The 25,371-nt window shown below is 40.8% G+C and overlaps 1 protein-coding gene across 1 annotated transcript; it reads left to right on the top strand.

Moving 5' to 3' along the window:
- The first annotated feature begins 3,441 nt into the window (after window positions 1-3,441).
- On the top strand, window positions 3,442-22,275 carry dcn (decorin). The gene is made up of 8 exons (XM_079654343.1): window positions 3,442-3,575; window positions 10,646-10,890; window positions 14,368-14,480; window positions 15,589-15,802; window positions 16,803-16,916; window positions 17,277-17,370; window positions 19,967-20,105; window positions 21,436-22,275. The coding sequence occupies exons 2-8, from the start codon at window positions 10,665-10,667 to the stop codon at window positions 21,634-21,636; spliced, it is 1,101 nt and encodes a 366-aa protein (XP_079510469.1). The 5' UTR covers window positions 3,442-3,575; window positions 10,646-10,664; the 3' UTR covers window positions 21,637-22,275.
- Window positions 22,276-25,371: the final 3,096 nt, after the last annotated feature.

Raw genomic sequence — 25,371 nt, forward strand, 5'->3', positions numbered from 1 at the left:
GGCTGCACAGCAGCGCTAATGTCAAAGACACAAACATTAGGCTAGGCTATATTTTTATTTTACCAGGATGAACTGCAGTGACACAAATATTTGGGAAGGCTTAGCCTTCCCTAGCCTACCCGCCGCCCCTGACTGAGACACAGTTTTGTGAAGACCGGGGGCTCTCGGACTAAACAGGTTTCTATTTCTCTTAAAAGCTCTATTCAAATATTTTTGTTTCTGCAGTGGGATATAATGAGAAGAAAGGTTTTAGCTTTAAGAACACTTTTAAATGTATTTTGCTTGTGTCTGCCTGAGGGAGGTCAAACATCAGTTTCAACAACAAAGACTCTTGTTCAAGGTCCCCCGGTTACCAGGAGGTCACAGGTTAGATTTCCATTTTACCTCTGTGTCTCCACAGCAGCCACGTCTCATGGCAAAACTGCCTCCTCCCTCTATTATAATAGGCCTGCTTTCCATCAACTGCCAGATAGTGCAGGATCCAGACCTTTTTCCCTCTGAATCATCTTTTTGGTAAAATATGCCAGGCATGATCTCATAATTTTAGTTGGACACCTGGCTTTATCCAATACTTCATATCATGCTGTAATCCTCCTGGACTCTGACCTTTTTCCATTCCTGTATTTTCCTCCTCTCGTTCCATCCATCTGTTGACCCAAATCACAACTTCTCTGTTAAGGTTTCCTTGAGCCCTCGACAAATGCACTCTAGTTAAAGTCATTATTTTGTACAAAAAACCGTTAAAAGCAAAGTGCTTTTCTACCCAAAAGAGAGTAGTCTTTTTGAGACAGAACTGGAGAGTTTCGACACACTTGGGGCCACCACTTGTGTGGTCCCCTCTTTGCCTTCTGCCGGGAAAAACTGTCAAGTTGAGGGAGGAAAAGCAAAACAGGATGAAACCTGCTCTTCTTCTATCTGATCCTCTTAAGTCTTCAGAGTGAGAGCAAAAAGCAGAGAAAAAGCGGATTAATTGAGCATCTGAAGGAAGTAGAGTATTTCTTTCATGCTAAAAACTCATCCGGTTATTGTGTTTTTGATCAGTGTTATCAAAATCCAGGGATCAAAGTCAAGTACAAGAATAGAAGTGCTGAGACACGGATTTGATCGAAGTAAACAATCTGAAAGGATGCAGCCGCTTCAATTACTGCTGCTCTTCATGGTTAGATAACCTCCTTGTACTGCTTTCACTCATTTAAAAATAACTCTATTAGACTGGAACAACAGCAAACAGAGCCCTGCTGTAAGATAACAATTGGTATTGTGTTTTTGTTGCTATAAAAACACCTTTTGGGATCAAATATGATAGGAAATTGTTAACTCAACATGACTTGACAGGGCTGCATCCGACTTTGTTAGAGTTATCAATGCGGAACTAAATCTGGATTAACACAAGAATAAAGATTAGTGATTTGAAAGCTATAACCAAGTATCATCATTTCCATTCAAAGTTTTATGACCAAGAAGAAATGAAAACAAAGTAAGCAGATAGAGGCAGAGACTTGCTCGCCAACTGAACACATGGCTGCTGATGGAGGTATTGCCTAATGCCGAAGTTAAACTTGTGACCTGCCTCCAACAACACGACACAGGCCGTTTCTCAATCTCGAGGAAACTAATATTTCAAGGATGCTACGGCATCAAGTTGCGCAGCAGGACCGTTCCAATTTCCAGCATACTTGGAATTCCACCGAGGCCGCGTCCTTGGTTTGGGGGAAATGTCGAGACTGCACATGGGTAGACCTTGCGTCCTTAAAATCCCCACAATGCTTTGCGCACAGACCAATTTCCCCAAATCTGTGGCGGAAAATGTAAGGCGGGCCTCTCATATGACGCACACCTGCACACTTGCTAGCCTGTTCCAGTCTTCGTTTTCCAAATGCCAGGAAGAATTCTTGCCTAGCTTATGAAGGAAGTGACTCGGAAGACATGTGCTACCAAGCAAGCGTACTCGCGATTGAGAAACACCCAGTCTCTCTTAACACTTAACTTCCTCCAGTTTCCACAGGATGACGGTTCAATTGGGGCTTAAAACAGACCCCACTAAGCCCCAAAAACTATACCTTCTCTGATGATATCCATCCTTGACAGGACCAGTCCAGCAAGTGCAATGTCCAGCAACTCTGCTTATTCAAGAGTGAAAATAATTAAAAAGCAATATCCCCATGAATTACATCCATATTGTTTTCTTTCGCACCTTGGGATTTATGTTCAATACCAACTTCTACTGAGTTGACTTGAAAAGTTGATACAGACGTCCATGGTGCCCAGATGATGTATTTCTAATACTTTTAGAACCCCCTTACAATGCTTTTACTGTCACTATCAGCATTAGTGGTTTTGAGTTAAATGTCTGTACATTTATTGGATGGATTCCAAAGAAAATAGGTACATAATTTCCTGGCCAACTGAATTTGAATAACTTTTAATACTACCTGACTTTTCATTTAGGGCTATCATTACAATGTTTAATTGTCCAGTACTTTGGTTTCTGATTAAATAGCTGCAGAACTGATGACAATCTCATCAACAACAGATGTGCTTTGTTCATGGTATTTAGAAATGAACAAACTAAAATAGTTAACATCAGCATGTTAGCATTGTCATTGTGAGCATGTTAGCATACTGACATTAGCAACACTGAGCAGCCTCACAGAGCCGCTAGTTTGGTTGTAGACTCATTAACCAAAACAACAATCTTTCCCTAACATTAAACATAATAGTTGCCATGCACATTTTCCAATAGCAATGTTCTGTTGATAGTGTTGAAGAAAAGAGGACTGAGAATGAAGCCTTCTACCTCCCACAAAGTCCCCAAAAGTGCCTAATTGTCTGTTTTGGGCAATACATTCCAAGAGAACACCTAATCAGGATTTGGGGAAAGGGGTTAAAACTGAGATTGAGGCTTCCTGGAAGGAAGCGCCACTCTCAATAGATTTGAAAAAAGTTTGTGTTTGTGTGTTGTCTTTGTTTTTTCCCCCGGGGGTAGTCAGTAAAGAGGTTGAATGAGGATGAATGACAGAGTGTGAAAGAAAGAGTTTGTGTGCAGCGTTCTCTGCTAAGCTCCACACAGGACCTATCATTACCAGATGTCACAGTGAGGGTGGCTGCCAGGCGAATCACTGCTTATTGCTTTAAACTCCGTCTCTCTGCCTCTTTCTCTTCGGCTCCTTCCTTCTTTCTTCTTTTTCCCTCGCCCTGTCTCCCTTCTCCTGCCCTCTCTCTCTCTCTCTCTCTTTTTCTCCCTCGTTCTCCATTTCCAGCTGTTTTTGGAGCACACAGCAAGAACCAGGGAAGTTCTCCACCAATTGTTTCTGTCCTCAGAGGAGCTTGGCGGTCGGACCCTCCCTCCTTCTATCTCTCTCCCCTCTCACTCCTCTGTCTCTCTCCCCCTCTCTCTCCTCCCCTTGTTGTGACAGAGCACACCTGCTTGATCTTGGCTGCACGCGCACTGAGTCCAATTACCCCATAGGCCCTCGCAGCCACTTCACAGTCTCATCCCCCCACTCGACTGGATTTTTGGGAGTCAGGCTCATCTCGCACTTAAACTATCTTTGCCTTACTTCAACTGAGAACAGGTATGTAACTGCTTTATCTCTGACATAAGAAGAAAGTATGAGTACAAGTGGGTGAAATTAGTTTTTTTTAAAAAGAGATTTAGAATAGTCTTAAGATAATTGTGCTGTAAGGTGACCTTTTTGATGACAAAGTCTAGTATTCCTGATTCAAAAGTCAGACTGTTTGCTGATGATATGTTTTATGATTTATGTTTGTGTAGATAAGAATCCGCCTTTTTCTATTTGTGTAGTTTGTTAAACTGGGATTGAGTATGTTTGTTCCACCTCTTCATAAACTCATGTATGTATATTACGTATATGTTGCCAGGTCTTGTTCCCACAGCTCTCTTGGCTTTGAGATGAGAGACCTTTAATCATTTCCAGTCCAATCTGCATACAGCTCAGTGAAAAGAGCAGTGGCTATAGGGAAGGGGGTGTGGTAGTGCAGTTGATGCTGGTACCTCACTTCTCTGCCAAAAAACGTATTATCCTGGCCCGTCGTTAACCTGCAAGGCATTCAACATTAAGTGCCATATGGTGTGTTTAGCATTTATTCACATAGCATTTCTAACTTTGTTGCTTTTTATTAAAAGCATTTGGACACAGTGTTGGTTGATTGTTTGGATGCAACCCATATGGAAGTGCATAGTTTTGTGTGCTGTTTTAAACATGGCACTCTGATTTGTATTGCTGACATAAAGACAAGGGTTTGAATGAGAGGAATGCATACAATTAAGATTCTAAAGAGAAGACTTTAGTTGGAAGTTTGGAAAATACTTTTGTTGCATTTATTTGTTCCCTTTCTCTTTGTTTAGCTTTCTTTCGTTCTTTTCCTCCCTTTTTTTCTTTCCCTCTGGCAGTCGTGCAGTCTACAAACAAATGAGGGGGAAAGAAACTAAAACAACAATGAGGATTTATTTGTGTTTATTCAGCTCATAATTGCTTGTCAGGACATTGATTTGGAAAAAGTAGTTTTTCCTGCTTCTCACACTTTCCGTTTCAGCAGTTCACTTGAGAATGCAACCAGACGGTTCTAACCCTAATCTCTTATCTGTCTGCTCTGCGGCCCTGTTTGTTCTCAAAGTCAAGCTGCCCACCGTGGTGTCGGCTGCTGGGTTTTTCACAGGAGCAGAACAGGAACTAAATTGCTAGGGGCAACATAAAGTGAGAGGCTTTGAAGAGGCAAAAGAAAAAAAGCTGTACCTGGCAACGCACGGTTCCATTAATCCCATAATGGTACAGCTTCCTCTATCAAAGGGAGGACTGAAGGTTTCCCGGCAAGCCACCACACAACTCTTAGCTAACTCATTACATCCTCTTTGCCAGAAGGGAAAAAACCTAATAAGGCTCAGCTGCTCTGAATTGAGTGGAGTGAAACTGAACAAGGGAAAAAGTGAGACAAACAAACTAGAATTCAAAAGTGGGATTTATAATAAAATACAGACTACATGAAGGCATAAACACAGTTCTGAAATAAACTCAGAACAATGAAAGTACTTCAGTAGTTTATACTTCTAAGCTGAACTGATGTTTAACATTTAAACCAGAAATGAGTGAAAAGAAGGTTGGAAGGAGACAAGGCCCAGATTTGCTCTCAAGGCTGCATTTTTTTCCATCTGGATTTCAACTCTCTGGGTCAAGAAGAACAATGGAATTGAATGGACATCAGCCATGAAGGCTTTCCCCCCCATTGCTCACTGGAATAACAGAAAGTTCCACATGTCAATCTTTCTGGCCAAAGGTTTAAAGGTCAGACAGGGAAAGAAAATACCATAAGCTCGGGGAAGGAAGGAAAAGAGCACAGAAAGGGAGTAGGAGATGGAAAGAGAAGAAAGGTTGGGCAGTTGGTCCACGTCTGTGCAGCGCAGACTGTTGATAATGGGACTGAGGTTGATGGCAGGCCGACAGCTCTTCTCATGGAACAGATGAAATGTGGTTAAACCACTCACTGGCTTTCTCATGCCATGGCTCCAAAAAACAAGAATGCTTTAGAGACCCTTAAATGATCCTTCAATAGTAGTTATGGCTCTGACACTATTTGTTCTGCATGAAGAAATGTTACTGATGGTAGTGTCTTGGGCATTGTTGAAGCCAAGAACATCCAATGCAAACATACATGGGAGCTTGGATGGCTATTTTCCAGACAAGATTAATTTGGCCTCTCACTCCGATTACAAAAATGCTTTGGCTCTGAAATTGTTTGTTGGCCGTGTCTTTGCATATTTTCAGATACACATGTTCTCGCTTATAAAATCCCCTGATATATCAGACATTCGTTTAAGAAGAAAGACCACTGACTCCTCACACCACTGCCAAAAGAAGGGCTCGTGAACTCCCTTTTTTACATTTCTACATGAATATTGATCAGGCGTTGGTGTGTAACTGTGTGGGAGGAGAACTCATATTTATGTGCTGATGGGTTAACAGGGCCAAACGTGTTTTAAACGTCCTGTGGCCTTGTAAATACCTTTCAGTGATTCATTGCTGAAAGACACTGAGCAGAAGCAGACTCAGGCCAGAGTTGGAGAGGAAGGGATGAAGTGGAGAAGGGAGTCCAGGATGGAGTTGGTGCCTGCTTTATTTTTCTTCTAGTTGTTAAAATCAAAACATCCCATGCTCAAGTCTCTTTCTTTCATGCTTCAGAAGTTTGAGTGTTGATATGGTAAACGTTGTGCGGATATCTCATTCATTTTCTAAGCTCGATAGTTTCAATGGAAGGCAGTGACAGAGGAGAAGTGACAAAGCAATGGAGGGAAAATTACTTTACTCCCTCATGCGAGCCCTGCTTCCTGTCTGGAAATCATTAGTAATGCTGGGGCCAGACATGGGGGAAAGTGGAGAGAAGGGATGAGACAAAAGAGAGACACGGGAGAATTGACAAGGTCGCCGACACCACAGGAAATGTCAACCTCCGCCCATTTTTGTTCTTGGTCCGACTTGGGATGATGAATGGCAGGTTTCAGTGACGCGAGAGAAGAAGATAGAGATGGTTCGTGTTGCATTTACCACACATCCTTTTCTGGGATGTGGTAGATTGTAAATCTTTTGAAAATACAGACTAAACCTTCTCACGGCTGCTAGTGCTTTTAACTTTTTGATACATATTTTCTATATCCACCATAGTTCCACGTGCAGTGCTTCAACAGGCATCGGCTGACCATTTGAAGACCTTTCAAAATACTACAAATCCTGTTTCAAGTCACCACAGCCTTATTCAGAATTAGACTAAAATAAAAGATGAAGATGTATTCTTCTGCATGTTTATTTAGTCATTAGTGGGAATGCAGTGTTCCTGCTACATGTGCACTGATTGTTGTCAGCCCAGTTCTTTTGAATAAAGCCTGTCCCATTTCCATCTTGTAAGGTGTCATATGGTCGTACCTTAATGTGATGCTCATTTCATAAAGAACTTTGGAGACTTTAGAATGATAGACTTGTAATACCCTATACCCAAATAGTAAAACCACATTTTAAATCTTTACAGGGTGAACATAAATACAAATATATTAAAGTTTCATCTCAATATGTAAAATGTAGGAAATGGTAACAAAAAGTCAGATCATGTTTATTCTAGGCTGCAGGGCACAACAATTGTAACATCAATGTTAGACTTCCAGCTTTGCATAAGGATTGCTCTGTTATGGGATAAAAGGTATTCCCCTTATCGATTTCAAAGACATCTTCTTCAAGGGGATTATAAGTGCTGATCCTGGAGAGATGAAGTGTGTAGCAAGGTCAAGTCATGTCCCAGCATGCTGAGTTGGCAGCCCTCGCTTTAGCATGCTCACACACAGACACAGGTGTGAGGAGTCTTGTGCTCAGTAGATTCTTTAGGTGTGTATATATGTGTGTTTCTGGGGTAGGGGGGCATCATTTTAAAGCAGGCCGTCCCGCAGGGCCAGGTGTGGTGTGTGTGAAATGAAAGATCCAACGCCCTAGGCACAGCAGGTTGTCTCATGCATAGAGGTGAAAGCTGCTAAAGGCCTTGAAATTCAGGTTTTGAAAAGAAAATTTAATTTGACCATAACTCCTTGTTCTCTGTTTGGAATTAGAGTGACCTTCATGTTTACAGGCACGCCTTGGTTGACCGTGTACCAATTCATTCACAACTCTTATGTTCATACATAGCAATTCCCTCAATCCCCAAATTCTAAATCCCTTAACTCAATTATATGAATACCATCTATAGTTTATTCTGAAGATGTGTTCACAAATTGTTAGATATTGTCCAACATTTTTTTCCCATATACTCCCTTTCCCTGAGTCTGGCTTTAATCTCATCACGAACAAGGCCTGGTCCTGATTATGACTCACAGAGTAGCAGTAATTCTTGTTTTTGCAGTAATTCTGCAGTCATTAAATGCCCATAGAGCTTAGCTTGAGATCACTCTCGTTCGGTTATCCTTTTGCCTGTCTGGGTCACATTAAAAGTGGCTGAAGCATTTATGGACAGAGGTTGATGGATTGATGGCAGCACACATGGAGGGTCATTTGAAAATGCACATGTGCGTGTACATATTTATGTGCTTTTGGCCATTGGTCAAAGCAGGGAGATAAGGTTCAGTACCCAGGGGTGAGACCTCTGGTATATTATGTGCATTACTCTTCCTTTAAGCAGAGCTGGTACCCCGTCTTTGAAGATAATTCTGAATGTTCCAACCTGCAAGATGTGCCAGATGTGAAGAGTTCATATTAGTAACTTTTATCAGAAGAGATACACTGATTTCAAATACTTTCCAGAATTGGCAATTAATGTATTATACTATAAAATAAACTAATCTGGCAACCAAGCAGGATACAACAACCCATCAAAGGGATATACAGTCACTTTTTTACCCAGGATTGTTTTGCATTCCTTAATCCATAACGTTGACTGCCAAGTCTGCAGACAAGGTTTTTGTTTGATTGAGCTTTCGGCTGCGCTTCGATAAGAGAGCCTGACACAGCCAAGATTACTCAGTCTGCTGAAGACTGGAACAACGTGTACTCTGGGTCTACAGTATGTTCAGACCGGAGCTTTGTTTCAACGCCCCCTAAGTACTTCATGTTCCCAAATGGGATAAATTGGCTAAAGCTTGCATGGAAAACTGTATCTACACTTCAAACACTGTCTGACACAACTCTGGGCTCTTAGTGCCGACTTGTGAAATCACCTTTTTGAATGATTTTTTATTTTTTCCGCTTCATAGCAACAGAACAAGAGTAGAAAAAAGAAACATTAAGAGGCAGAGATATCCCATCCAACACAACTCCCCTCTGAATGGAAGTGATTCCAGGCTTTGTCATACTGTATGCAAGCACTGTAACCACTAGACTGAGCTGTACAGTGTGTCAACGTGGTGGCTGTTTTGTGGAAAGGAACTATTATTACAGCCTGTGTAGAGAGTCCCTCTGAGCCATGATCCCATGACCCTATGTGACCCTAACCTGAATATATACTGCATCAGCACATCTCTTTCTCTTGCTTTCCCCCCGAAAGACACACACTTTGGAACACTTTTAAAAATATTTAACCCTTAACATGTATTAGTTTTACTCATTCCTACAGTTTACACATATAAAGATGCACACAGAACTTGTGCACTTGATTTCATGCACTTAAAAACCAAATATGTTTGCTTTAATCACACCGATAAATATGCAGATATTAGCTCAAATGACAGAAAGGGATACAAAAATAGCACAAGCTTTTCACCCATGCACACAGTCCTTATAAACATGCCCAGAGTCTCTTTCAGCTCTGGCCAACTAACGGTTTTGGATCAGTTTCATCATCTTGGTTATGATTTTCAGGTCAAGGCCTGTTGCAGACCGGATTCTCCCAAATCATTTGTTAGCAGCTGCGGGTAAAGTCCGCCCTTCAATTATTGTGGCACCAAGAGGGAAATCAAATTTGGCTAAACGTATGACAAGCAGATTGCTGGGTCTTTAAGACGCTGCGCTTGTGTCTCTGTGTGTGTGTGTGTGTGTGTGTGTGTGTGTGTGTGTGTGTGTGTGTGTGTGTGTGTGTGTGTGTGTGTGTGTGTGTGTGTGTGTGTGTGTGTGTGTGTGTGTGTGTGTGTGTGTGTGTGTGTGTGTGTGTGTGTGTGTGTGTGTGTGTGTGTGTGTGTGTGTGTGTGTGTGTATGTGTGTGTGTGTGTGTGTGTGTGTGTGTGTGTGTGTGTGTGTGTGTGTGTGTGTGTGTGTAAGGTCAGGGAGTTTTGTGGATCTCTACACTGAGTTTCAGAGGGTGTGTGGATGTATCAACTGGTCTGTGGCTTTGTTAAGAAATAGGAGACAGCATACATGTAAAGGAAGCAGGACTCTCCCAGTGGCTCCACTAGCAGAATAGAAGCTAAGGACTTTAATGGAAAATAAATGACTACTGTGATTCATTGCTTTTGGATAGAAAATGGAGCACAGTGGTGTACAGTGGCAGCCAATGCAGATGTTATGTATCAGTCAGTGTGGTTTCTATGTCCTTTGCCAAAGGAAGTGACATTCACAAATTGTATTATGGTGTCAAGATAAGTTGGTAGCTATTAAATACAATGAATTTTATAAAAGATTGAAAGAGTTTAAAGTGAGGGATGAATACAGAAATATAACATAACAGTTCAAAACAATTGGCATTATCCATAGGTATGGGCATGACCAGAATTTAACCCAGACCATATTACTTTGTGAAACAGATCTTTTTGGTTTGCTTTCTATTTCTTACTAACTTTCATTTGGTGCTTCTAGGGCTTGTCCCTGTGGACAGAGTAATATTGTGTAATTATCTCATTTTGGTTTGCGCTAACCCACGCTTAATCTGCTTTGCCTTAAGAGGACCAGTTAAATCGCTTATTTGACCACCCTCACAAAATTGTTGCACCCAAGTGCTTAACCTTCCAGACCTCAGCCCTCCACCTCTCACCTCTGCCCTTTGCTTCTATGGACTTCAATAAATGTCCTCCTTCTCTCTGCCCAGTAAAATGATAACCTCTTCTTTAACAATAAATGAGAAACAAACAGTTAAGAAGAGTATCGTATTTTCCAAACTAACCATAGACAGACTAGATTGAAAGTGTATCCACCCAGACCTTTGAACTTTGTGCTCTCGTTCTCAGGCTCCCTGCACGCAGCGCCATGAGGTCGGCCTGTCTCTCTCTGCTCCTGGTCACCGCCTGCTGGGCCCTGCCCTTCCGCCAGTCCGGCTTTTTAGACTTCATGATGGAGGACGAGGCGGGATCAGGTCTGCCTGAGATAACAGATGTCTCTAATGAGGGTCCTTCAGTCCGTGCCTCGCCAGAAGGACCAAAGTGCCCCTTCAGATGCCAGTGCCATCTGCGAGTGATCCAGTGCTCTGACCTCGGTAAGAAACGGGACCCCCAACTGAAGGTTCATACGGTTGTGTGTTTTCCAAAACATCAGTCATCTTGATCAATCGTAGCCCCTTATAGCCCTTCAGCCAAGTCTATTTTCTCAACACTCCTTCTTCCAGTTTCTTGTCTAAAGCAGGCCTAGATTTAGCTTGACAATTGAATGGAAACACAGCTTATGTGACTTTATTTAAATAATGGTTGAGAAATGCAACAACCTTCTTTTTCACATCCATTTCCAATTAAGATTTCAATGAGCTCTCTTAAATGGATGGGATGGGATGAGGTCAGACCAGTGTCTGCAGTAGTTGTGTTTTACTTTTATAATTCAGAGTGACATTAATGTTTTAAAAATAGCAAATCGCTCCACCGTCCACCCAAAGCCACAGGATCATTCCGGAGGTATGTTATGTCACGCATAATTGCAAAGTCCTCCAGAGAACATGACTCCGATGTTGACAACTTAAATGCTAACAGATGGTGTGAGACATTTCACTTCCTGTAACAATTACATTATTTGCCCATTTTTGCCCAAACAGTTTTTTAAACATTGTTGGTGATTGAAGGTTAGATTGGGGATTTGGAAAGTCCCGAACAGTCCCCAATTTTAACAAGCTTATTTCCCAATGTAAAACTTGCTCACCAAGGTTGAAACTCTACAATGACTTTGTTGGCTTTTTAATTCAGCGCAATCACAACAATTTACTTCAATGTCATCTTTGTTGTTTGGGGCTTATACACTCTGTTTGTCTTCAGCTTGAGTCATCTTATACACTTTGTCATAGAAAAGTCCCTTACCTCATTTATTATTGTATAAAAGTGCTTCGCTTTGCAGTTGTGTCTTTTGGCTCTGCTTTAATTTGGAAAGGATGGGCCACAGACTTTAAGGAGGCAGATGAAGGACAAGAGGGAGTGACACAGATGGATAAATGAACAAACTAAAAAGAGGAGTAGACAGACATAACCAGCTCATAACCTTCTGGATTAATAGGCCTAAAAGGGCCGGGGTTGAGACTGTTAAACTCAGTTAGGCAGGTGGCGCAACAGTCAGAGCGACAGACAGTTGGAGAGAGTGATGTTAAGGAAAAGGCCGGTTCCATTACATCAGTCCTCCAGCGGGCCCCTGTCAGCAGCAGCACTTTCTCCACAGAGCTTTATTCTCAACTCATGCATCGTCGTTGTTGGCTTCGTGCCTGCATCTGTTCCCCAGACCTGCTGGCCCGCACGCAAACACACACACTCGCACAGGATTCAAAGTTATATGTATATATTAGGGCACACACACACAGGCCTGGGCAAGACAGAAGCGTCTGCTCACCATCCCAACGCACCCTCTCGCCTTTGTAGATTTTAGTTAGTTAGTTTGCATCTGGCAGTATGACAGCTAAAACATTCAGGGTAGAAAATGTAGTCTCAGGTTCCGATTTGCTTATATTTGCCAACTCTGTTAGAAAGACGTTTTAATTATACACAGACAGGCACAACTGCTTAATGTCAGTTGTCTTAAACTTACCAAATGGCACAATCAACAGCCTCATGATTTAAGAGTGATAATGGAAGATGTGTAGTAATAAATCAAAACGTACTCGTATCCCATGAGGCAAGCAGGCCATTGGTGATGCAGCCATTAACTCGTCTTTCCCGGACACAGCGCCAGACAAGAAGAGGACATTATATAAACATTGTCGTTAAGGCTAGAAAAGTTTCCAAGATGGCTAAATAAGTACAGCCCAAAGCAATCATCACTTGATTTCCTAATCACCTTTTTTCAAATAGAGTGATTCATAGTGACTATAGTAATTAGTGCCAGACTTAAGGTCACGAGCCAAGTGGCTATCAGCTGAAAAGTGAGATGCTGACCGAGACATGACACTCAACAATATGTATTTGCACTAGTCAGCTCATTTCATTGTTGTTAGAGTGTTATTTGTGTATGTGTTATATAACCAAGGGTTTGTATTAGAAGTACAACTGTAGGTGGGAGTAGGTCAGGGCTAGGGTTAGGGTTAGGGTTAGTTGATGTTGGAATGTCATTTCGAAAATAATTGTATTCTTTTTGGTGTTCGCAAGATACAGATAAAGAACGGGTGAAAAGTCAAAGAAAATGTGAGCATCAAAAGCTGAGTCTTACTTTGAGAGGAACAATAGAAAACAAAGTGTGTGCAAGTATAGAGGTAGGCAGTGTGGTGCTACAATAATGGCGGTGACCACAAACAGCTGTGATGGTTTGTGGGTCATCTACTGCCGAGTTGGAAAGGCTGACAGAAAAGCAAACGTAGCTGAAGGTACTGTTTGGGTGACTGAGCAGAAGTCTTCACAAGCTTTTAAGACAAAATGACTCCAGACGTACGTATGTGGACTGGAGATGAACAAGTAAGCTTCTTTGTTAAACAGTTTATTCTACGCCTATTCCTCTGAAATGTAAACTGCCCATTATGAATCTCTGTGTATTTTTTGGGTTACCACGGATGCAGACGACCATTCACCGTGACTCCCAGCTGTCTTCTTTCAATGTTTTCTAAAAGCGATCCACTCAACCAAACAGGCTTCACTACAGATGCCATTTTCTGCATCACATTAGCCATGACGTTACGCGATAAAGTCCAAGCTAAACGATTCGACGTGACCTCAGTGTCCAGGTATGCAGTCGCGTACTTACTCCAAAGGAAATGTGTTTTAAGGTCCATTTCCACCATCTGTGCCTTAGAGCACATCAAATACTTATTTGGTCCCTTTGGAATGTCATTATAAAACCCATTCTTTCCTAGACTCCCGAGATTTTATGGAGCACGCTACGTTGACAAAGCAGACTTTCTTATTTCAAAGTGTCGCTACTGTGAACTCAGTAACTATTTTTCTGCTCATCCAGGTTTCTTATTCTCTAAGGGCGTTAAGTTCCAGAAAAGTAAGAAAGTACTTAAACAAAGCATTAAATATGTATAATTTAATTAGCAACAATTAAGGTAAAGTTCAGAAAGAAACTTTGGTAGTTAGTTTTTGCTCAGATTTAGGCCAAAAACTAATCTCTCACTCAAAGAATTTCATCAGATTTTTTCTTGAATGGTATTTGTGTTATTTATTTGTGCACGAAATATTTAAAATCAACAACTTTTCATTTCAAACTAATGTGAAAATCTATAAGAGCTATCTCTCAAATGAATCTCTGAAACTGGTCCAACTTTGGCAGAACATTGTGTCAATTCTCAAATTAAAACATTGAAAATGAAATATACATAGACCCTTTAATATACAATGGACATGATTTACAGATCTATACGTCCCTAGTATTTCGGTAATACTCTACAACTGATGAAACGGAGCACTAAATACTCTAATCATGATCATAAAGATGAGTAGGTAGCTGTTTAGTATCCATTTTATGTTGAAATCAGAGTGAAGTCACCAACAAACCTCAAGTTTAGTTTTCCATTCTCAATCATTCTGATGTCTGTAAATATATTCACCATCAGGTCTGAAGGCCATCCCTGAGGACATCCCAGCTGACACCACCATGCTGGACCTTCAGAACAACAAGATCACTGAGATCAAGGAGAATGACTTCAAGAACCTCAAAGGACTACATGTAAGAGAACTGTCATGCAGAGCTTCCTGTCTGTGTATCAGTCCAAATGTTATGTAATGGTTTTTGTATGTAACCTTGAACCAAACTGCAACCCTTTATCAATATTAACCTTCATGATCCCCATGAGGAAACATGTGTCATTATTAATTTATTAGGTTGTTCTTAACGGAAGAGTAAAAGGGCAAAGCCTAATGGGAAATAAAACAGATTGATGATGTCCGATTTTGTCATCATGAGAAAAAAGTTGAAATGTGGGAGTAGAGTCAAATGTCAAACATCCAACTTTTACACAAGATTCATTTATTATACATTTACTGAACAGTTTAACTTTATTCTCTGCATTTCAACTTTATTCTCGAAATGCCTGGCACCACTTATTTCTTACTACATAATAACAGTTTTGTGTACCGTGTCGTCAAATATTTCCGGAACAATTGCTCATTTCACAAACATGGACTGCACTTAACCTCCCAATCCCATCCCAAATTATTTTCCGTCTCCTCCATATATCCTCCACTCCCCCAGTCACCAGGTGCATGGAAACTATTCACCCGTTGGCCTTACACCATAACGCCTCCAAACTTCAGGAGATTTCCTGCTTGCAATAAATACCTCCGTCTGACGGCCAGGGCTGTTTCCTCTGTAATGTAACTGGCCTCTCAAGGGAAGGGACCACATACTTCACATTTCCTCGTGTCTGCTTTTCAGCAGGAGTGAGAGTCCTCTGAAAATGCTTTAGGGATAACTCTGGAGTCGACTTGAACTCGACCCTCAATCTTAGGACAGCAGCTTAGCTCAAAATGTCATTTTTTGCAGAATATTTTACAGACCCACGGTGCATTTGCAGTAGGAAATGTTTCTGAGTAAAAGACAAAACATCAAAAGCCGTTTAAGTGTAACGTTTCGAAATGCAGTTCACATTCCATAACAATGGAACAGTAAACATTGTGAATTCAAACAAGGAACAGACTGAAAACATCCTTTTAAATTCCAGAGTGTTTGTACTCCCCTGGAGAGTTTTGGAGATAGTGGTAAAACTCAACAACCCCAAGCAGCAAGAATAAAAAGATATACTAGAATCTAATCGCCCTGGTTTTCTTCCCTAAAGGCTCTGATCCTGGTGAACAACAAAATCAGCACCATCCACCCCAAGGCTTTCAGTCCTCTGCACAAGCTGCAGCGTCTCTACCTGTCTAAGAACATCCTGAAGGAAATGCCCGCCAACATGCCCAAGAGCCTGCAGGAGCTGCGCATCCACGAGAACGAGATCTCCAAGATCAAAAAGGCTACCTTCCAGGGCATGTCCCATGTCATCGTGATGGGTATGAGAAAAACAATATTATTTTTGCAGATATTTATTTGGATAGCAAACCGTTTCAAGAGGTGAGAGTGTTATTCTTCAGCAGCTGGTCACATTCCCAGATGTATGTCTGTGATTTTAAGCACGTATACACTTCAGTGAAAGTGGTGGAAATATTTACATAGATAGAACCAAGTGTTTAAATTTAAAAGGAAACTCCCCTGCCAAGTTTCTAGTAGTTTCATCAAAACAAGATTCCCTTTTAGCCTAAGTTAAGGGTTGTTCAGCGTGCTACAGAACATTTGTTTTTGGATTATTCTCAAATGTATTACATCTCTACATATACTTGACAGTGCTTTAGATATTTCAGGGCAAACAATGTACCCTGTCAAATGGTGAAAAATCTCCCTCGGGTGGCACACTGGGCCCTTTAAAAGCTGTGAAGGATAAAAACAGTCATTTTAGACAGTGCTTTTTGTGTATATTGTTCAAGTGCATCCTTGCATGTGAATAGTACATTTGATTGATTTTGTTTTGGAAAGAAAGAGACCAGAAGAGAATTTTGCCTCATGGCATTTCAATGTTGAGACAAGATTTACACCTAGCAGTCTGGAAGTGATGACACGGCAGCCTGTTAATGTGTTGATTTGTAAGAAAATGTGTTCCTCCTCAATTCTTTTTTTACGCTTGTCACTTTGATAACTCATCTCTAACTTTTTGTTTCACAAATTACCAGTTTCATTTTGTTAATGCTCAACTAAAGTGTGGATTCAATCATATTAAATGCAATGATAAGATAACTTTAATCCCTGACCAATCAGGAAATCTGGCGTGGAGAAAGGCTGCGTTGCAAAGACAAGCTATTCTGTTGCCCAAGACGTTGTTTACTCATGAGTCAACTTTTTGTTTCCGTAACACACCCGGAGAGGGATAAACTTCATAGACGTGATCTGTTCCAGCTGTTCTCTCTTGTTTCTCTTCTTTTTGCTCACAATTGTTTTTCTTCTATTCATTTGTTTTAGAGCTCGGGTCCAATCCTCTGAAGAGTGCAGGAATCGAGGCCAATGCTTTTTCTGACCTGAAGAGGGTCTCTTACATTCGCATTGCAGACACCGAAATCACAGAGATCCCCAAAGGTAAAGCGTTCAATTTTATTTCCACAATTAGTTTGGTGTAATACAAATTGTATCCATATAGGGTCGACTAAAAGCCTTATATCAACAGAATGCATGGTGGATTTAAGTCCACAGCAAAACTAGAGGCTCAACGTAAACAAAACAAAACTGCATGGTCATTCAAAACTAGCCTGTCTTGGGGAGGGAACATATCTGGTGTGTTTGCTTGAATTATACCTGAAACCCCAACCCCAACCCTAACCCTTGGAGCTGAAATGTAATTCCAACTTCCTGTTTATACATCAAAGTCACTACATAATGTAACTTACTGTAAGTCATCTCTCTGTTTGTCTTGTTAATCTTTGTCTTGTGGGTTGCCAGGTCTGCCCAACTCTCTCTCTGAGCTCCACCTGGATGGAAACAAGATCTCCAAGGTGACCGCTGGCAACCTCAAGGGCCTGAAGAACCTGGCCAAGTAATAACAATTATGATTCTCTCTTAATATATAGCATTATTAATTCATTATAAAAATGTGATTATTTAACTACTACAGCTGTCACTGTAGTGCCAATGTCATTGTTCATCAACTTTTATTTTTTTCCTTAATTTTCAAATATTCTCCTGCTGACGTATACTGTGTTAACATGTTGTTTGACTTTTTTATATAAACTTTTTATTACATAAAAAGTAGATATAGATCTATTTAAAGTTAAGAGTTAAAATTTGACAACATTATCCACCATACAGTACTTGTCAAGGACCAAGTGGTTGTAGCCGAAAAAAGTTACTATTTAGTATTTAGCGTTCTCGCGGAAGCCAATCAGCGGTGAGGATCTCAGCCTGCCGTCACTGACGTTCAACCGGAAAACATCAGCCGTTAGCTCTTAGCAGTTAGCACACAGAGATCACAGCTCCTCATATCTGTTCAGAAACTGGACAAAAGTTAAACAAGTACAAACCACAGACTGACTGTGTCATGGCGAATACAGTCGCTGGTTTATTTATGTCTGAGTAGGCCGTTGTTATGAGTGTGGATGAGCATATACAACGTTAGCTTAGCCTGGTCGACGCAATCTCCATTCAGAAAACAAGCATTTTAAAAGATTTTTCGCCTGCCGTCTGTCTGCAGACTTGTCAAGCATTAATCCATGTTTTTTACTAACCACTATCAGTATGTTGTTACTTCGGCATCATTTAGAAACGTGTATTAGAATTTAATCACAGTAAAATATGTTCATTTTGTTGTAGTTGTAGCTCCCGAGCCAGCGCGTCTTGTTTGAATGATGCGAGTAACGGCCCCTACACACGGCGGCGTGCGTTGCCGCTTCAACGCTTCTGCCCATTCACTTTGAATAGGGTGACGTCATGATTCGCCGAACTGCATTGTGGGAGCAAAGCGTAGCTTCTCTCGCGGTGCTCACTGCAAAAGTAGAGCAATGTTCTACTTTTGACGCCTCGACGGAGGCGTCAGCCAATCGAATCATATGCCAGTAGAAGCTCTAGCCAATCAAACTGCGTGCTTGTGTGTCTGGGGCGGGAGATTCATGTGATTGGTTGTTGGTCGAGTTTCAGCCGCCCCCGCCGGCAAGCGACAACGCACGCCGCCATGTGTAGGGGGCGTAAACACAGCTGGCAGCCGCGGTGAAACTCTAGCATTTAGAGCAAAGCGAATATTCGCATCGCGTCCGGTGTGAACGCACCATTAGACTAGAGCGATGCGATAGGAGCGATTAGAGCGAAGCGAATATTCGCATCGCGTCCGGTGTGAACGCACCATTATTCTGTTTATGGTATCAGTTTTTCGTTTTCTCATCCTTTCATACTCGGGCTTGTCATAGATGAACTTCACATGGAACAATAGTTCTCGTATAACCGTTTAAGGGATTTACTGTTAAAAACGTAAAGGTCCCATGTCATGCTTTTCCGGTTATTACCTGTCCCCTTGTGTGTTATGAAGGTTTTTCTGCATGTAAACGGTCTGCAAAGTCACAAACCCTCTCAAGGGAGTAAAACTCTAACAACAAACAACTGTCTATGCTGCCCCAGAACGCCTCGTTGGAGATTTCTCTTTTTCCATTGTTTTCTTCCTGGGTACAGTAACGTGCCCATACCCAAATGGACCCATTGGTCCAAATGGACCAATGGACCAATCCGTGGAGCCGCTACGTTACGTCCGCGGAGCCGTTAGGTTAAGGTCACACACACACTCAATCTTTTCTCAGCTGCAGCTCCGCCGATTTCTCCTCCCTGAGACGGCGGGACGCGGCGAGGCAGGGAGCTTGTGTGTGAGCACACACACACAAACTCCCAGCCAGGCTGCGTGTGTGTGTGTGTGTTTGGGCTGGGTTTTGCTGTGTCTCGCTGTCTCGCAGACGGCCACTGGGCTCATAGGGAGGTGGGGGCAGGAGCTCCAAAAAGCCGTGTAGGACAGAGAGTGAATACACACACCAATGTGAGTTTGGAAAATTGCACAATATAAATGTATTCTAGTAGACCTCAACAATGGAATTATTATCAGTAGAAATGGCCATGATATGGGACGTTTAAGGGCTAAACACAGTTTTTGGATAATCAAAATAATTGGTTTGCTTAGATAAATGTAGACTCACTGTGTTTATAAGATTACTGCTCATTGTGCCAAAGATAGTATACCGTTCTTGAACAATGAGGGCTTTGATGCATGTGTGGATGTTGGAGAGGATATGAGCGGAGGATAGTTTTTATTTCCCCTCTCTCATAATAAAAAATACACTGGGAAAGTAATGGCCTTAATGACAGCTGTAATTCCTTATCTTCATTTCCTCCGTTTGGGGATCATTTTGGCAGCCAGAGACATGTCATTAACCTGTTAAGCACCAAGCCTGTTTTTCAGGTCTCAGACTCGAAAATGACATTTCCAGAACAAACGACCATAACTACACTTCTAAAAGGGGAAAATTAATAATCTTTTTCTCAAAGTAATGATAAACCTTCAAGTCTTCAAGTTCCTGGTTTCTCAACTCGCCCTTTTGTTCCTTGATCTTTTACACATAGCACTTTTCCATGTCTCATCTTTCGTATTTTTTCCGCAGGCTGGGTCTGAGCTACAATGAGATCAGCTCTGTGGAAAATGGCACTCTTGCTAACGTCCCCCACCTGCGAGAGCTGCACCTCGACAACAACGCTCTCACCACTGTTCCTGCTGGCCTCTCCGACCACAAGTACATCCAGGTGTGTACTGCATTTTAATTACTGTACTTGTATATCTGCTATTAATCATGGTTTGAATAACAACAGCGTCACAGGAAGATTGGTATCACAACCATTTAGTTCAAGCAAATTACCTCTGCTCGAGCACTATAGTTACATGTGTCATTATATTACAGTATAAAAACAGTCAGCTCATTTTCTCCCCTCTCAACTACACTGGAAGAGTTTACTTTGTTGCTTTTTTGCATTTGATTTGTTTAGGTTCACACTGCCCGATTACAAGTCAACTAAGGCTTTCATAATCAAAGTCACATGGATTCATTTAGTTTGTTTTTTGGGTAAATTGTTGGTAGCCAATCATACTAAATTGTTACAGATTTTGACAGTAGGGGGGAGTGTAAACAGACTTGGTTCAATGCCCTTTAGTATGGCCATCCCATAAAACCTTTTAAAGGGAAATCTCCTGTTTTTGACTCTGAAAATATATTCACTACTGCTGAACTAATACTGCACACCTGTCAACGATCTTTTGTGGTTATTTTGTGAGGTTTTAATTGCATTGTTCTCAGCAGACATAACTAACCAAACTATGGTCAAAAACAATAGTTTGGAGAAATACAGTAGGGCCTAACAAAGTTGTGCTGAACTGGATTCCCCCCTTACCAATTGGGACAATGAAGTAGTCATATCAGGTAATACTAAAAGACAAAGGGTTCATATATGAATGTCTGAATACTTGAAACTCGAAACCAGCATTTTTTAAAAGTAGGATGTTAAACCAAACTATAATATCACATTGTAATATCAGGACATGCCAATAGACTAAGCGTTCTTAGACATGGAACTGTTTTTCAAGTTTTTGTGATCTTCTGCATACATTAAACAATTTCTGTTGTTTAAGATGGCGATTTTACTTTGCTATAACTTTTTTCAATCGTATTGTTGTCTGTTTTTGGACTTCTGACGCCTTTGGAATCTGTAATTAGCATTATATTGTCAGCCCCAGTGAGTTTGTGGCACTTCCCTCCTTTTGTTCTTATTTCTAGGATCCTTCTCACCCCCCTTTAGTGCGGCATGATTAAGGCTACTGTGCTGCAAACACAATGCACAGCTGCTTGGTTGTTTTTAGCCATGTTTATATATGTTTTTTATGTGATTCTATTTTTAAAAACATGTAGGCTTGCTTGTTCTCAATGTGAAGCAGCATCAATCGTAGTCATTGTGAAGTTTTCCCACAGTTTTAAGTTAAACATTATAGAGCTATATTATTCAGTGGTGACATGTGATTATCTTCTTTATGCACTTCCTACTCAGTGACCAAAGGATGTCATTATTTAAATCCCTTCTCTAGGTGGTCTACCTCCATACCAACAAGATTTCAGCTGTGGGAACAGGAGACTTCTGTCCTCCTGGCCTCAACCACAAGAAGGCCATGTACTCTGGCATCAGCCTGTTCGGCAACCCCGTTCCTTACTGGGAAGTCCAGCCCATCACCTTCCGCTGCGTCTTCGACCGCTCCGCCATCCAGCTCGGAAACTACAGGAAGAAGTAGAGCGTCCCGCGCACCTCGGCAAGGAAGTGTGTGTTTGTAAATGATTGTGTGAAAGTTTTCTAAGTATGCATGTTTGACTAGAGCCCCACAACACTGACCCCCGGCAACACTGCCTCCCCAACAAATGACAATGCCATAATTCACAAAACTTTAGTGGACTTAAACGCAACATATCATTTTTATTGTAGCTTAAAGGTTGGATCAACAGTACACGGCTTACAGCAAACACCAGCATACAATGGTGATGCGCTCACACACAGCACATCATTCATAGAAACAGCTAGGCAAGCACTAACATTGCAAATATGTTCTTGCATACATCTTATTTTCATTTAACGGATACATTGAAATACAAAAGTAATTTTTAACCAAATGGGAAATGTTTAAAAACCTACTTTAAGTCAGCTTTCTTGACCTTGAGCCATTGTATGAATTTTAAGAAACCTGGCCTGTAGAGCAGGCAGCAAGGGGTTAACTTGTGTTTTAAAATACCTTTAATAACTGGTATACTAGAATGTACTAGATATTACCTGTGTACTAGGAATAGCATTCAGAGTGTATTATTACCTTGAAAGAACTTTGAGTTTCTATTTGTATTGTTCTCAATTCAAGTAGGGATAAAATCAACCGTGTCTTCTATCACATTGTGATTTCTTGTGCTGATTTAGTTTTGGGTGTTTTTACATTTTCTCTTCATCACACCTCCTATCTTGTTCCTCCTCCTAGTGTATGTTGTTTCATACAAAAAACAAGGTGAAAATAGCTTATAAAAATGTAGAATAAACCATATATGTTTTAAACAGAAGCCATTCCCAAAGATTTATATGCATGCTCTTGTTTTTTTTCTTGCAACTTGAACCTGATGCTTTGTGGAATCCCTTGTTGATGCTTGTCTGTATCTCACGCTAGTTTCCCTGTCATTTATTTTTTCCTTTTTCAAGAATAATTGGATGGTGTATGTGGACCGGCATGCCCACTGCAAAAATGTTGGTGTGAATGTTGTATGTATAGACGCTGTATATAAATGCTGTATAAAAAACCTCTCGTTTTACTTAAAAGGCACAAGCACTTACCATAGCTCAGACTTAATATATCAGCAACAACGGTGTTCCTCTTTCTTTCCGGAGCAGGGGCTCCAGCTAAGGTGTCCTGAACAAAATAAAAATACTAATGGAAAAAGTAGCCGTTTTTGATGGATGTAATGATCACATTTAATTGTGGATGATGTGAATGATGATTTTTGCACCTGGTCACTGGATGGTGCCACAGTAGCTACAGCGCTCAAAGAAAGATGGCTGCGGCTTCCTGGCAAACGAGGTCAAGAGGAGGCACAGGTAAAATATACTGAGGAAAAGGTGAGGCATCTTGACGATAAATAACAAACATATTCATTAGGTGAAGGTGCTTCAGACACATAACTATGATAAAAAGCTTTTCAAGTTGAAATGTCCAATAAGGTCGCCATGTATGACCAATCAAAAATGTTTAGAAAATGTGTTTTTTTATTGCCGAAATATGGCTTGTAACAATTAGGCACCATGGACACTTTTTACAACCAATTATCAATCATTTATACTTATATTAAAATTATGTCTTTTAACTAAAGCACTAGTTCTTCTGTTAAAAATACGTCACAATTAAAGGTATTGCAAGATTGAGACTGTACTATAAGTCTGATTCTACATTCTATGTACGTACAATGGGGCCATTGCTCAATTTGATCTGCTCATTTTATCAATTTAACTGAGACTTAGCTACCTTTGCTGCTTTAATTAAATCAGCATTAAACAATACATTAATTAAATATGTGTAAATTACACTGAAAAAAAATAAAATATGAAATGATATAACAAATGGTTAACAACATACAGTACTTATTCCAAGTGCATCCTCCCATTTCTTTTCTGTATTCCCTTATCCTGTGTAGGGCTCAGGAGGGTGGAGCCATTTCCAGCATGCATTGGCCAAGAGTCAAGGTACATCACAGGATGTACTGTACACATTTATAGGACACATATGGATCTATATATACAAAAGCCCAACAACGTGTTCAATTTAAAGTCTTTAGTCCACCATGTCTATGGTTTGGGAAATAAAACTGACACAGGGAGGACATGTTGCTTCACACAGCTTCTAAAATACACAATCTTGCTGTCACTGGACAAGGTGAATTAATGAGCCACTCAGGGATTCATCATGTAAAACGGGAAGTGAAATGGTTGGGTGGAAGGTCTAAAAAGAGTTCTAATTTATGGTAGATTATTTTTGCTTCCAGCTACCTCTGCAGGATCTTATTCATTTTTGATGGGTTGTGTGGTCTGAGGTTAAAAAAATATTTGCACACAGACCATTCCTGGCCTCTGAGCCACCAGAGATTTATAATCCTTCAGTCATTTAAAAGACTGTAATGGGAATATTTAGGTTAGAGAAGAAGGAATGGAGCTCGCTTTAGACGTGTGGTGGTCGAGACTCCTGCCTCTGGAAACAGGTTTTATGGTTTAGCGATTGTTTTATTATATTGCATTGCATGGCTTAGAAGTGACAAATGTCAATAATATGGCATCGGACACAATGTATTATTAAATATTTATTCTTCTTAATGGAGCAGTTGATACCAAAACAATTAGTACATTACTGCCACCAACTGTTTATTCTGAACACATTCCTTTCTGTTTCTTAATTTATCATTTGTCACTATTGTTAGACACACACACATAGATCAACCAAACACATTATCATGAAAGAAACCAAAACTAAAATAACATTTGAGTTTAAGAGTAAATGATAGCAAGAAAATCTGGAAAATGTATTAATAAATGGTTGGGTAGAAGTCGTAAATTATTTAATGTGTGTCATAAATGAAGACATTATAACAGATTTTGTATTTATTCTTCAACTTAACAGATAAAAAGAAACAGTGAACGTTGGCACTTTTAAATATAGAGCTGCTTTCCTTACTAAACATTATTGGTGCGTGGCGTTAAATTACGTATAAACAAAAGGAATAAACCGTATAGAGATTTAATGAGTTGTTATTGGCTCAACATTTCCCCCCTCTGATATGTCTTGAGGGGGGGGGGGGGGGGGGGGGGGTTCAGACCACGACACAGTGAAAAGCATCAGTGTTTGAGCTCTGGCTCTCATCCCAACACCTCACTTTGAAAAGCAGCGTAAATGTACTTCAATCTGTTGCCCCCATGTGGTGGCTATTAGTATAGCACTTAATATTCTTTGTCTCTCTCCCCCTTAAACACACACTTGCAAAAGCCGTTGCAACTTCATGTATCTCACCAGACGTCTATCTTTTATAGACCATGGGTACTTACACTTATTACTTTAGGCCCATTGCCAGTATTTGTGTGTGTTGGTGCATGTAGATTGAGGTTACTGCGAGGAGAAGTACTTTGAAAAAAAATTCAGTTGTGTGCAAACATGTGTCCATCAACTTAATTCGTAGCATATTTGCACATGCTGTACACTCATTGCTTAGTGCATTTTCACATGCGCATGATACGTGTGTGTGTGTGTGTGTGTGTGTGTGTGTGTGTGTGTGTGTGTGTGTGTGTGTGTGTGTGTGTGTGTGTGTGTGTGTGTGTGTGTGTGTGTGTGTGTTTGAAGAGCCTGCCTTGTGGCATTTAGGAAACCAAAGAAAGCTGGGCAGCTTCACCGTGTTGAAAGCAAAAACTGGTGATCCTGCCAGAGAGCATATGTGATACACATTCATGCAGAAGGTTA

This window comes from Notothenia rossii (assembly GCF_949606895.1).
Source record: "Notothenia rossii genome assembly, chromosome: 10".
Classification (NCBI taxonomy): domain Eukaryota; kingdom Metazoa; phylum Chordata; class Actinopteri; order Perciformes; family Nototheniidae; genus Notothenia; species Notothenia rossii.

Coding starts and splice junctions, on each gene's coding strand:
- dcn (XM_079654343.1), top strand. CDS start 10,665: ATGAGGTCGGCCTGTCTCTCTCTGCTCCTGGTCACCGCCTGCTGGGCC. Junction 10,891..14,367: donor GATCCAGTGCTCTGACCTCG/GTAAGAAACGGG, acceptor ATTCACCATCAG/GTCTGAAGGCCATCCCTGAG. Junction 15,803..16,802: donor GTCCCATGTCATCGTGATGG/GTATGAGAAAAA, acceptor CATTTGTTTTAG/AGCTCGGGTCCAATCCTCTG.